Source organism: Papio anubis, chromosome 14, assembly GCF_008728515.1.
Source record: "Papio anubis isolate 15944 chromosome 14, Panubis1.0, whole genome shotgun sequence".
In the NCBI taxonomy this organism is placed as follows: Eukaryota; Metazoa; Chordata; class Mammalia; order Primates; family Cercopithecidae; genus Papio; species Papio anubis.
The window spans coordinates 58,610,994-58,623,707 of NC_044989.1; the positions used below are offsets into that span (position 1 = coordinate 58,610,994).

Here is a 12,714-nt window from a genome sequence, read left to right on the forward strand (position 1 = left end):
AAATATTGAATGTTCTAAAGCACAAAATAAGAGAATATAATACGAGTTCAAAGATGAACTAAGGACAAATACTTTAAAACAATAAAAATGGAGTCGAAATGGCAAGGTTTATGTTTTCAGTCACAATTCATTCTCCTCTGAAAAGGATTCTCTGATATGTAATCAATGTTACAAGTTTTAGCAATATGAAAAATTTCACTCAACTTTTCAGTTACCATTCACTGCTTTCTACAGAGTTCTTTAGAATTTAAATTTAAAGGAAAATGTCTGTCAAAAGTGCTTCTGCATGTTTACTGAAAATGAAGCATAAATATCTACAGGCTGGATGGTGGGGGTGTGTGTGTGTATGCGTGGGTGTGGGTGTGAGTGGGTGCGTGTGTGCGTGTAGAGAGGGAGAACGAAAATGGACATTAACTGTAAGGAAATATAAAAGAAGCATTATAGAAGGTGTGTTTATAAATAAATGCATAAGGAAAACTGGAAAAAAAAAAAAGATTACTTCATAACCTATAAAGACTACCTGAGTAAAAAGAGTTACAGTTGGCCCTACCCACAGATTCCACATCTGCAGATTCAACCAGCTGCAGATAGAAAATATTCAAAAATAAATAAATAACAATAAAACTATTTAAAAATACAGTATAATAACTACTTACATGGCATATGCATTGTATTAGGTATTATAATCTAGAGATAACTTAAAAGTATACAGAAGATTGTGCACAGGCTATAAACAAAGTCTCATTTCATATCTTGGGTATCCATGGATTTTGGTATTTACACAGGGTCCAACAATCCATCCCCCATGGATACTCTGGGACAACTGTACTTTTTAATTACTTAAAACAAATTTAAGAATTTACCTGAGGAGAATTTACCTGAGGTGTCCAGGAAGCAGAAAATGGAACAGGAAAATCCACAAAACAATCTGGTGATTCTGCAGGATACTATTTAAAAAGCATAAAATTAGACCATTTTTGCTTCTGCGTGTTAATATCACATGAGGTATTTTAGAAAAACTAGATACATTAGGGGCTGGGCGCGGTGGTTCACGCCTGTAATCCCAGCACTTTGGGAGGCTGAGGCGGGTGGATCATAAGGTCAGGAGATCAAGAAAAGGAAAAGGAAAAGGAAAGGAGAAGAAGGAAGGGGAAGGGGAACGGAAAGGGAAAAGAAAAACCAGGTATATTAGGGGAAAACATATTATTGTAACTGCAAATGTATTACATATAATTATTTTTGCTCCACTTTCATAGTGATGTTAAGAGCTTATTTATAGTCAACCTATGGAGGTGCAACTTTGGTGATTTGGAATTGCCAAAGCAATCAGTGTTGAGTAAAAGGTAATGAATTAAGTCAGTGTTGGGTCAGCCGCTGAAGTTATGATTTGAGGAATGAACTAAACTGGATCTTTGTTTATCTTTAAAATAAGAGGTTAAATTAGTTGATATTTACTTTTCTCCTAGTCCTAAATTTAATTTCAAATAGCATCAGTCACTATTTAAATAGGCAGTATCAGTTAAAGGAATTAAGAAATACACAAAAATGAATACATACAGCTGTCAATGTAAAAATCTGTTTTCTACATTAAGGATATTAATTTTAGCAAGAAGATAAAATATCTTCTGGCTTATTAAGAAAAAATAAAACATACTTTCTAGCAAGAAAAACCTTTGAAAGATTGGTAAATACAAAATTATTTCTTCAACTAGTCATACAAAAGTGGCAGTCATGAGGACAAACCAAGTTTTTAAGTTAACAAAGGCAAAAGGTAAAATTTCTTAAAATCAGTTTCCTTATTAGAGAATCATACTTAATGATTTCTCTATAATCCAATTCTGATTATTCAAAGTCACATGTAATTAAAAATACCCATTTCTTTCCATTAAAAAGCTAAAATGCACTGAAAGAAAATTAATTTTAGGAAAACTTTCATTTGACAAAATATTTAAAACAAGTTTTAGGCTTTCACTTTTTTCAGCCTCTTATTTTTCAGTACTCTGCTGGGTAAGCAAAAGGGAACAAAAAAATCACTATAGTATTTAACAAACACTTGAAATCAACACTTTCAAACATTTAGCTACAATGATCAGTTGGCTAAAAAGACTGACTATCAATATACACTCTGACTAATGGTATCTGGCTATGTAGAACTAAACACAAAGGCAAATATATAAGAAATCATATAAAAATATTCCAGTGACCTACTTCTGGGGAAAAAAAAAAAGAAAAAAAGATCATGCTGAAATTAAAAGAGGAAGTTCTATTTCAGACAATTAAAAACATCAGATGATATACTTCAGAGTATCATTGCTGTAATCACTGGAGAAACAATTTGTACACCATATTTAAAAATCGTGATTATCTCAAAGTAAATGTAGACAAAGACCTCAGCTTTCTTTGGTTCCACCTCTGTTAATTAACTTGTACGATCTTGAACAAGTCATTTAATTTCTCTGGCTGTTTGACATGTAAAAATGACAAAACTTAACTGAAAGTGTACAAAATCTCTTTTTCTAAAATGTCAGAATTCTTTAAAAATAATAATGTGCACTTGAAACCTCTATGGGTCAAAAATGGAAAATTCAGTTCATTTTGAGTTGCTGCTATTTATCTTCGTGATGCTGACAATGAACAATATCAACTCTCTAACTTAAATGATTCATCAATCTAGATAGAGAAATTAATGAAATGTTTACTGTATTTGGAGTAGATACACAAAGTAAAGTATTTGTGGCCCCATTAAGTACATACACAGCTCATTATGCTAAAAGAGTAAGATACTACCTTCAAGTAGGATTCAGAATAGTAAATGGTATCAGTGTACTGACATGGAAAGAGATCCACAAATAGTTAAACAAAAAAGCAAGTTAGAGTAAATATATGATTCTACATATATAAATGAGTGCAGTATGTAGTTTCTGAGATAATGACATCTTTCAAATATATTTTTATATTTGTAATACAATATGTATATAATAAATTAGACTGATCTTCATGCAAGTGGCTTTACTTCATATCTGAGTTAAATGAATACTTGTTACATGTGTTAATTACATTCATGCGCAAAATCAATTTTGTTTATATAACAAACTTCACATAATAGTACAGAACTTAAAAAGAACATTTATATAAGTCTGGATGATTTATCATAAATATTAAAATATAAACTAGCATACTAGATATTCATTTTCAGAATAGCTTCTGAATTATAATAGTATTAACTACAATGTAGATGGACTACAATATAACAAAGTAACTTGATCAAAATTAAGATACTTTTCAATAGTAAGTTGTATAGGTATATACAAAACCACTGGCAACTAATTGTCAAAACTTTTACTTCCAAAAGTAATTTACAACAACAAAAGCTCCATATACAGGAATATTAACTGAAAAATAAATATAGTATTTAATTATTTTCAAGTAAAACATAGTTCTCTAAATCTCATTTGCAGAAAATCAAATCAATAACTAAAAAAATACAATGATTACATATTAAGTACATATTTTCATCATACACAATATTTTTCAGACTCTATAGTATTAATATAAGACAAACCAAGTCTGTTCTACGATTGGACTACCTAAGCAGTAAGGCTGACCCCCAAGTGAATACATACAAATTATAGCAGAGACGGAGTGCCCACCCTCTGACGCATATTTGTAATTTGTTTTTCAAGTAGTAGTGATCTTGACCAAAGCTGAGGAAGCCCTGGGCTACTTCTTTTGTAAAGCAAAGGTAATTCAGTACAGAATGCACTGTAAGTAGTGCATAAAAATATACCTATAAAAACCACAAAATTTATCTGGTTTACTTCTACTTATTTTTTATTTACATATATATTTTTAATAAAGGACATCTAGTCAAAATGTGTATTTGTTTTCTTTGTGAGTTTCTTGGAGATGGTGAGGGGAAGTGGTAGAATTGGGAGAGTATGTATTCCAGAATAAATAAAACAAATGCATTTATTTACTGTATATTAAAAAAATCAAGTAATAGAAATAAAGGTTTGTGTATTTATGAAAAAAGTCTGCTTTGAGGTATGTTATTAATAAAAAAAAATCAGCATTCCATTTAAAACTTAGTTTGGATTAAGATTTTGCATCATTACTCTTAATAGACAGTTAACGTTTCAGCTATTAACGTAGTTGACTAACAATCCCAGGCCCAATTTCTTTTTTTCTTTTTTCCTAAAATTTTTTTTTCCTAAAATATTTTTCAGTTAATATTCCTATATGTGGAGCTTTTGTTGTTGTACATTACTTTTGAAAGTAAAAATTTTGACAATTAGTTGGTGGTGGTTTTATATATACCTATACCTTTTTCCTAAAGAAAAAAAGACATCCTGGTTTTCTTCAAATTTCCGTAGTGATTACTAGGTAAATGATTAACATGCTGAACTTGTTTATTCTACTTATTTGTCCAAATTCACAATCTAGAACTAACATTTTTTTCCTAAAAAAAAAAAAAAAAAAGAAATTGTCACATCTCAAAGACAACTGTGGTATACATATAAAGCTAAACTACATTGAGAAATAAAATTCAAATAAATCATACCAACATAAGATTCAGTTACATGCTTTTTTTTGTTTTTCCAAAACAGATTTTTTTTTTTTTTTTTGCCAAATTCCTTCCCAGCTTAAATAAAGCTTTCTCTTCTCTTTTGCCAGAGTATCCATAAAAGTGCTTCATAACTACAGATGTTGCAAAACTGACCCTGGAAAATATTCTCCAGAGAAATACTAAAAGCATCATCTTATCTACCTTGAAAAAGTATAGAAAAAAGCAGACAAAATGGACCACATTAAATTGTCACATCTTCACTCTGCATACTACCAATAAATGAACTAAATGTCATCAACTTTGATTAATAATCTTGTAGGTATAGTTAAAGGCAGCATAAATTTACAGCATCATCTTCTTAGGAAGTAGAAGAGCTTGTAAAAATGAGGACAGGATGTATTTAAAATCTTTAGTTTTGGTCTTCACAGAAAAATGGCTAATTTTATTAAGGTACAAAATATAAACAAATAGAGCTTTGAAGGAAATGACAGAACCCTTGCCACTGGCAACATGTGACCCTTCAGAAGGATAAAGGCAAATTTCTCTTAAAAAAAAAAAAAAAGCACACCTTTACAAACTAAAAAAGAAAATAAAAATTTTTTCAATTTAATAAAAATAATTATCTAACTTATTTTACAAATAACAAGATTTCCATCCCACTAATTTTCTCCAAGACTTATCACATATGGATCTTAAAATTAGACCTACACATTCTGTGTGTGAAAGAGATAATTAGTTATTTCTCAACCTGTCTGTTATAGAACCATTATAAGATATCAACTTTTCTGTGTCATCCAGTACAGCTTTATATATTAATTTTCTCTTGTGGAAAGCTTAAATGCCAGACACATTTTTAAAAAGGACAAACACAATTGATCTTTTTTCATCACTACAATCTTCTGAAAGAGCTGACTGATGATTCCTAGGAACAATAAAAAAAAAAAGTTGGACGTCCTGGTTTTCTTCAAATTCTCATGTTTCTCCAGTGATTACTAAGTAAATGATCAATATGCTGAACTTGTTTATTTTACTTATTTGTCCAAATTCACAATTTAGAACTAAAAAATAAAGATGAAACAACCATGTTTTGTGCCAATAAAATATGTGATTATATATCACTATCCTATAAGGGATCTATAAACAGAGGCATAACCTCTGCAAATTCTTAAAATACTTAAGTCAAAAAAACCCAGCCAAAGCAAACAAACTATAAAAAAGTATGCATATATGTTGTCTGTGTTAGGGAGTGGGAATCATAGGTAAGAATAAGAACTACAAAAGAAATTTATACTAACAGTTGAATGCAAAAGATTTTCTCAGTACAACTTGGGATAGTGGAAGTGTCCACTGTCTTCTACACAGGATGTTACAAAATTAACATCGTGGTACTCTGAGGCTATAAAATTGTATTTGTAATATTTATCATAAAGTCTATATTTTGATCAAATTTGGACTAAAATATGACATGAAACTGTCTAGGCTTTTGGAAACGTGGTGAATAAATTCTTTGAGGCTTTCCAAAATCAATGTTTTAAAGCATGATATATGTATTTTTAGATGCAACTAGCACTTCTTTACATTGAGAGCATTCACAGAGTTCATTTCACAAAGTATTTCCTGATCACAATAACAGTTTAACGAGGCACATACCTTTGCCTTCAACTTGAGAGTTATTAAATGCTCTCTACCAGAAGCATCTTCTGCTTTTAACTTGATGGTACTGAAGCAGGTATCCACATACACAAGTCTGGTGAGTAGAGGAGAATAAAAAATGATCACACCGGGGAGAGCTGAAGAGGGGAACTGGAGAAGGCAGAATTTGAAATGAAAATATTTGCTATATTCCTATTAATCCATTATAAAAATTAATCAGAAGAATTTCTGCATGCCAACCCTTTCTGCTGCTATAGATTTACTGCCGTTCATACACCAGCCTAGCACTTAAGGCAGTCATATATCTCTGGATTATTTACAATGTGTGTCAAGGCTCATGCTGTGGTCAGTGAGCACTATGTTTCAGTTTTCCATCACTGGAACCTTTGGCACACACAGCATGTTCCTGTCAGCCTCTACTTATGTACACATTAAACTTCCTGTCAAACTCTTTGATCCATTTCTGTAGTTTCATACAGTATGAGACTTTTATGCTTCCTTTGTTTTTCTCCTCAATGAATTTCTCCTATATTATCAATAATGTTACCGTACAAAAATCTAGCTGATATTTGTTCATATACTCAAATTGATCCTCTAAGGAAAATCCTGTATAAGCACAGGTACAGCCTGGTCTCCTAACAATAAATTTTCTTTTTGCATGATATATAGCTTCTGACACTTAACCTATGCATGTATTCAAGATGACTAATATTCTAAACATATAGCACAAGCACAACTGTTTTGGCTTTAAGTTACTCTAAATGCATTAATTTTCTACAATGGAAACCAATACCCTTTGAAATATATCATTCCGTAAAAATATCGTCCCTTGAGTAGCATAAACTACTGCCAAAACGGTTCAAATTTAGCAGTATATTTACTAGTGAACTGGGCATATGGATATTTTTGACATTTTTACAATACTATTTTCTTGTAAAGATAAAAAGTAGCCAACCGGGCGCAGTGGTTCATGCCTATAATCCCAGCACTTTGGGAGGCTGAGGTGGGCAGATCACCTGAGATCGGGAGATCGAGACCAGCCTGACCAACAAAAAGAAACCCTGTCTCTACTAAAAATACAAAACTAGCCAGCCGTGGTGGCACAGACCTATAATCCTAGCTACTAGGGAGGCTGAGGAAGGAGAATCGCTTGAACCCGGGAGGTGGAGGTTGTGGTGAATCCAGATTGCGCCACTGCACTCCAGCCTGGGCAACAAAAGTGAAACTCCATCTCAAAAAAAAAAAAAAAAAGATAAAAAGCAGTCTAGGAGCATTGCAAAACTTATTACCCAGGCTGATACTAAGACCCATAGGCGTTCAGAATATAAACCTCCTAACTTAGGAAATATATTTTTTAATATCACTATATGCCATTTAGATACTGACCAGGTACTATATGATGATAAAATGGGCTAATTTCAAGAAATGCACAATGAAGTTTTGAAACACTATAACAAAAATATATCTAAATCTGAAGACATCTATCTTCAATAACAGAATGGAAATTTTATCCTAATCTGTAAAAAGTCTAGGGTCTTAAAAAACAAAAGTAAAACTATTCTAGAAAGTGTTTTATACACATAAAAATAACAATGAGTATATTTTCTTTCAGCTGTATCTGTAAACACTTCACCTACAAAAAAAATTAGCATGAGTCTTTATCACGTTTTACCATATGTCTCTAAAGTTCAGATATATCAATACCAGACTCTTAAAACTTCTACACTTCAGATTCAAGATGTTAAGCACATGCATTTATAGTCTCTACTTCCTAAAAAATTAATCATTTAAAAAATTAATATTTAAAAGGTATAAACTACAGTTACAAAAAAAAAAAAAGGAATAGTATTAATTAAAGCAAATTTTCAACAACTTTTAGGAAAATGTAGAGTAGTTAAAAGAGCACTGGCTGACAAAACAGAAAAGAAGGGAGAGAACAAGGACTCCAGGCAGAAACAGCTTGCAAAAATGCAGTGTTCAGGATAGACAGTATGACTGACATACTGGCTGAAATTACAGGAATTTTTAAGTGCATGATAAAAGGGGGAAGAAGAAATTTTAAACCAAATTATCAACAATAAAACTGCGTTAAAAAATTCTAATTACTCTGCCACTAACTTTTCAGTTAAAAATATTTATGTAGTAGTAAAAAATTAAACTGTTACTAGTTACGATTTTTAGAATCCAGGAATACACAAAGCTAAAAGACTTAATTATAGTTATAGAGACTAATGTAAATATATTTGACTACTGCAATTTAAAATGAAGAACTGACAAAAATTGGGAAATAGAAATGGGAAAGATACCAGAATGGAAAATTAGAAACAATAAAATCTGTAATTGCTAATTTGAAAGTCAAGAGACACCATCTTTAATTGAATGGATGTGAAAGAGGTTTAAGAAACAGTAAAGCTATGGAAAAATTTTAAAAAAAAAGAAGGAAAAAAGAAATAATACATTAGCTAAATTCTTTTTCATTATAGTAATCAGTTCATAATTCCTAAAAAATAAAGAAATATTGCATGTAGGCAGATTATTTTGAAACATGGAAGTTGTAAATATGAATATTTCAAAGTATTTGTCTCAAAGAATAAGACTGGGGATAGAAAATGATATGGGAGACTGTTTTTCATTACAAGCCTTAAATAGTTCATAACCATGATGAACACATACAGAGGGAGAGAGAAGGCATGCATGTTTAAGATGGGTGGAAGAAAAAACTAAACCACCACCTACTACTTTCTGTACTTCACATTGTTGCTCACCTTCACAATGTTTAAAATCATTTTTAACATCTATAAAATAACACAGAAATAAAAGCTCTTTAGTTCTTTGTAATCACATAACATAAAATTATCATCATCCCACAATGTAAGTCAGAGAGGTAATACATTACAGAAAAAGTGTCACACTCAAAAATATGGCCTGTAAGCCAAATTGGCCATGAGGTAGATTTTGTTACACTTTAAGATGTAATTTAAATAAAGCAGTAAAAAACATTTATAATTCCACGTTAATATCAGCATGGCCATTTAAAATCAAAGTACATTTTACTCAGCGTGCTTCTTGGTCACTTTGGGGGATGGAAAGAAACCTTGCTGTGATTATTAATAGATTGAGTATATGTGACCTTGATTGTCAATTGCCCTCTAGTATTTAACTCAACTTCTCCAGTTTGGTAACAGGATCCCTACCCCCAACCAACTCCCAACAGAACCAAGTTTTAGCAGGATCCACTTCACCCAGCTAGTGACTTGTCCTAGCTGCCCTTGCAGGGAGGTGTTGGCATATAACTACATTTTGGCCAGTGGACTACAAGCACAAGTGATGTGTGCTTTTGGGGGATCATTTATAACAGAACTATGCTATCCTCTCTTCCCTCCTCTTATTCCCCTTTCCCTTAGACTAGAACTTGGACAGGCCAATACGAGCTAGCAAAGATCATGAGGACAGGAACAACACTCTATAAAGCACTAACCAACAAAACACTCTGTGATGATGGAGGTATGAGATATCTGCACTGTTTAAAATGGTAGCCACCAGCCACGTGTCTATAACGGACTTAAAATGTGGCTAGTGGGTTTTTTTATTTAAGTTAACTTAAATGTAAATGTCAATAGACGCACGTGGCTACTGAACAATGCAGTCACAACGGATGGTTGAGAAACAAAAGAAAACCTGGATTCTTGAATGTCCTTGTGGAACAAAGGCACCAACCCACTCTTGACCATCTGCCTACCTCTGAATTGTTACATGAGAGATGAATAAAACTCTACCTTGTTTCAACTACTGAGGATTTACATTTCTCTTTGTTAATAGCAGCCTAGCATATGATATAACTAATAGAGACTATTTATATCAATTTATGACAGAAAAAAGTATCTTGGTGTTTGGTGTATGGATGAGAACTTAAAGGAAAAAAAAGTGACAAACTCTTACAAGTGATATCAAATCAGTTTGTCTAAGAAAATCTATTTCATGTCGGGCACAGTGACTCATGCCTATAATCCCAGCACTTTGGGAAGCTGAGGGGAGGATCACTCGAACCCAAGAGTTCAAGACCAGCCTGGGCGACACAGCAACACCTCATCTTTACAAAAAAATTTTTTTAAACTAACTCGTCATGGTGGCATGCACCTGTAGTTCCAGCTATTCAGGAGGCTGAGGCAGAAGGATTGCTTGATCCCAAAAGTTTGAGGTTGCACTGAGCTAGGATGGCATCACTGCACTCTTTGGTAAAAGAGAGAGACCATGTCACTAAACGTTTTTTCAGTCTATTTTAAGTTGGACATCTCACTTTAGACAACAGGGAATAAATAACTTGTATTCATTTAAATAAAATATAAATCATTCAAATAATGATTTAGGAAACTATCCAGTGGAAAGCTCAAACTTTTAAATAAAATGCTAGCAAAAAGCCCACAAAATAAGAATTAAGATTTGTATTTAGAAGGAGTTTAGATATTATCACTAAGTTAAGCATATTCTAAAATTGACAAAGAAAATATAAAACTGAAGTATAAAATCTAAAGAAATAAAATATTTTACTTTTGGCACTCCACTTTGTATTTATCATTTGCTATACTTTATAAAATAGCTTTTTAAACATTTAAAATATGTGTTAATAATAAAGCTTCAGTAATGTTTTGATTTTGTCCCTGTTAATAGCTGAATGTTATCAAGTATAACAAAGCAGAAGAAGTGTGTTTTATAGCTCTTAAAATACTAATATTGAATACTGACCAAGAGTTTAAGTTATTTAGCTTTTATTTTCTTTAGTCAACTAGATGCATTTAAGTAGTATTAACATCAACAGGCAGACTGCTTCAAAAGACAGACCGAAGACCTCTGTGTTTTAATAAAGCATCCAAGTTTCCATTTTTATTGCCACTCTCAAGTTTAAGCATTAACTACTTCATATCTAGATTACTAGAAACAATCTTCCTAATGGGTGTCTTTACTTCCTCTCTGTACACCAATCCATTTTGCCTTCTGTGTCTAGATTAATCTTCCTAAATACCTGTTTAATCATATCAATCCCTTGCTCAAACATATTCAATGAGTCCCTACCACCTGCACATAGAGAATCATTAGCCTAGCAGTGAAGACCCCTCAGATTAGCCCTAATATGTTAATCCCCTTACGTGAGCAACTGATATACTCCAAAGTCAAAAAATAAATTGCACATTTCTATTGCTACAACCTTGCCTTCACCATTCCTTCCCTTTAAAGGCTCTGTATATTCCTTCAAAGCTTATTCCAACATTCATTTTCTCTAAGAACACTCCTAAATTATTTGTAGCCCAAAATACTTCAAATTTCTCCAAACTTATATTGCTCCTTTTCATGTAAGTTTTAGCTTGCCAAGCACATAATAAACTTTTTAATAATATGAAAGTTTTATATTTCTATGTATGTGTCAGTATACCATGTTCCATGTATACATGAAAATGCAGAAGATGTTGTCAGACTGGTTCACGTTTAGTGAATCATGTGTAAGTTTTAAACAACAGCTGAATGCAAACTGTTTTAATTAAATATTGTAAACATATTACCAACCTATAAAAACATGATTTCTTTTTACTACTAGATAATTTGCAGTTATTCAATGACATGGATTTATGTATGAAGAAAAATCATCCTATTTATAAAGGTTTTCAGTTTAATGTCTATGCTCTTACGTTTTACACAACCAAAATTATCATTATTGGTTGTAATTAAGTCATAACACTAATTAAGTACTATAAAACTCAGACACAATCTGACACTGTTAGTTGAACTAGTATCTCAACAACCTGATACACCTACTTTACACTAGGAACTGTATGAGTCACATAACATGCCTCTTTGAAATCTTTATTATTAGGCATTATTAGCTTCCTTTAAAAAATGAAAAAATGTGACTTAAAGAGATTAAGTTTGCCCAAGATCACACAGCAGATAAGCCAGAATTAAAGCTCTGGTATAATTATTGGAATGAATTTAGTATGAACAAGAAATCTCCATTTCCCCAATATGTTATAAATCTTCAAAGTGCATTAACAATTATACAAAATATCACCATTAATCAGCTTCTAAGATAGTGGGCTTAATCAAAAACCTAACGATATATGTTGACAATCTCCCAGTTTGCACATCAGATTTAATAAAACTCAGCTCTTTCCCAAGACAAACTTGAAAAGTTCAACTAGTTGAATGGTACTCACTCTAAATGATAAATAATATATGTTGTCTAAAAAGGACAAAAGTATCAGCACATTTCTACTAGAACCATTTAACTTCTGAATTATCTAGGAACATATGATTATTAAAATAAATGTATCTTACAAAGTGTATTAGTCTGTTTTCATGCTGCTAAGACATATCCAAGACTTGGCAATTTACAAAAGAAAGAGGCTTAATTGGACTCACAGTTCCATGTGGCTGGAGAAGGCTCACAATCATGATGCAATGCAAGGAGGAACAAGTTCCATCTTACATGGATGGCAGCAAAG

At 32.0% G+C, this 12,714-nt stretch overlaps 1 protein-coding gene across 4 annotated transcripts in view; it reads right to left on the minus strand.

The window, feature by feature from the left end:
- The window catches only part of FANCL (FA complementation group L), a 78,555-nt gene that overhangs the window by 32,128 nt on the left and 33,713 nt on the right, over nt 1–12,714 (minus strand). For 3 of the 4 annotated variants that reach the window (XR_004178262.1, XM_031655205.1, XM_031655203.1), the window contains exons 6-7: nt 6,218–6,314; nt 864–947 (exon numbers count right to left, since the gene is read on the minus strand). Coding sequence is in view for 3 of the 4 variants with exons in the window: in XM_031655205.1 (XP_031511065.1) it covers nt 864–947; nt 6,218–6,314 (181 nt within the window). In the remaining variant the exon portion in view is untranslated. The remainder of the gene's footprint in view (nt 1–863; nt 948–6,217; nt 6,315–12,714) is intronic. The other variant, XM_031655204.1, reaches the window with a different exon arrangement.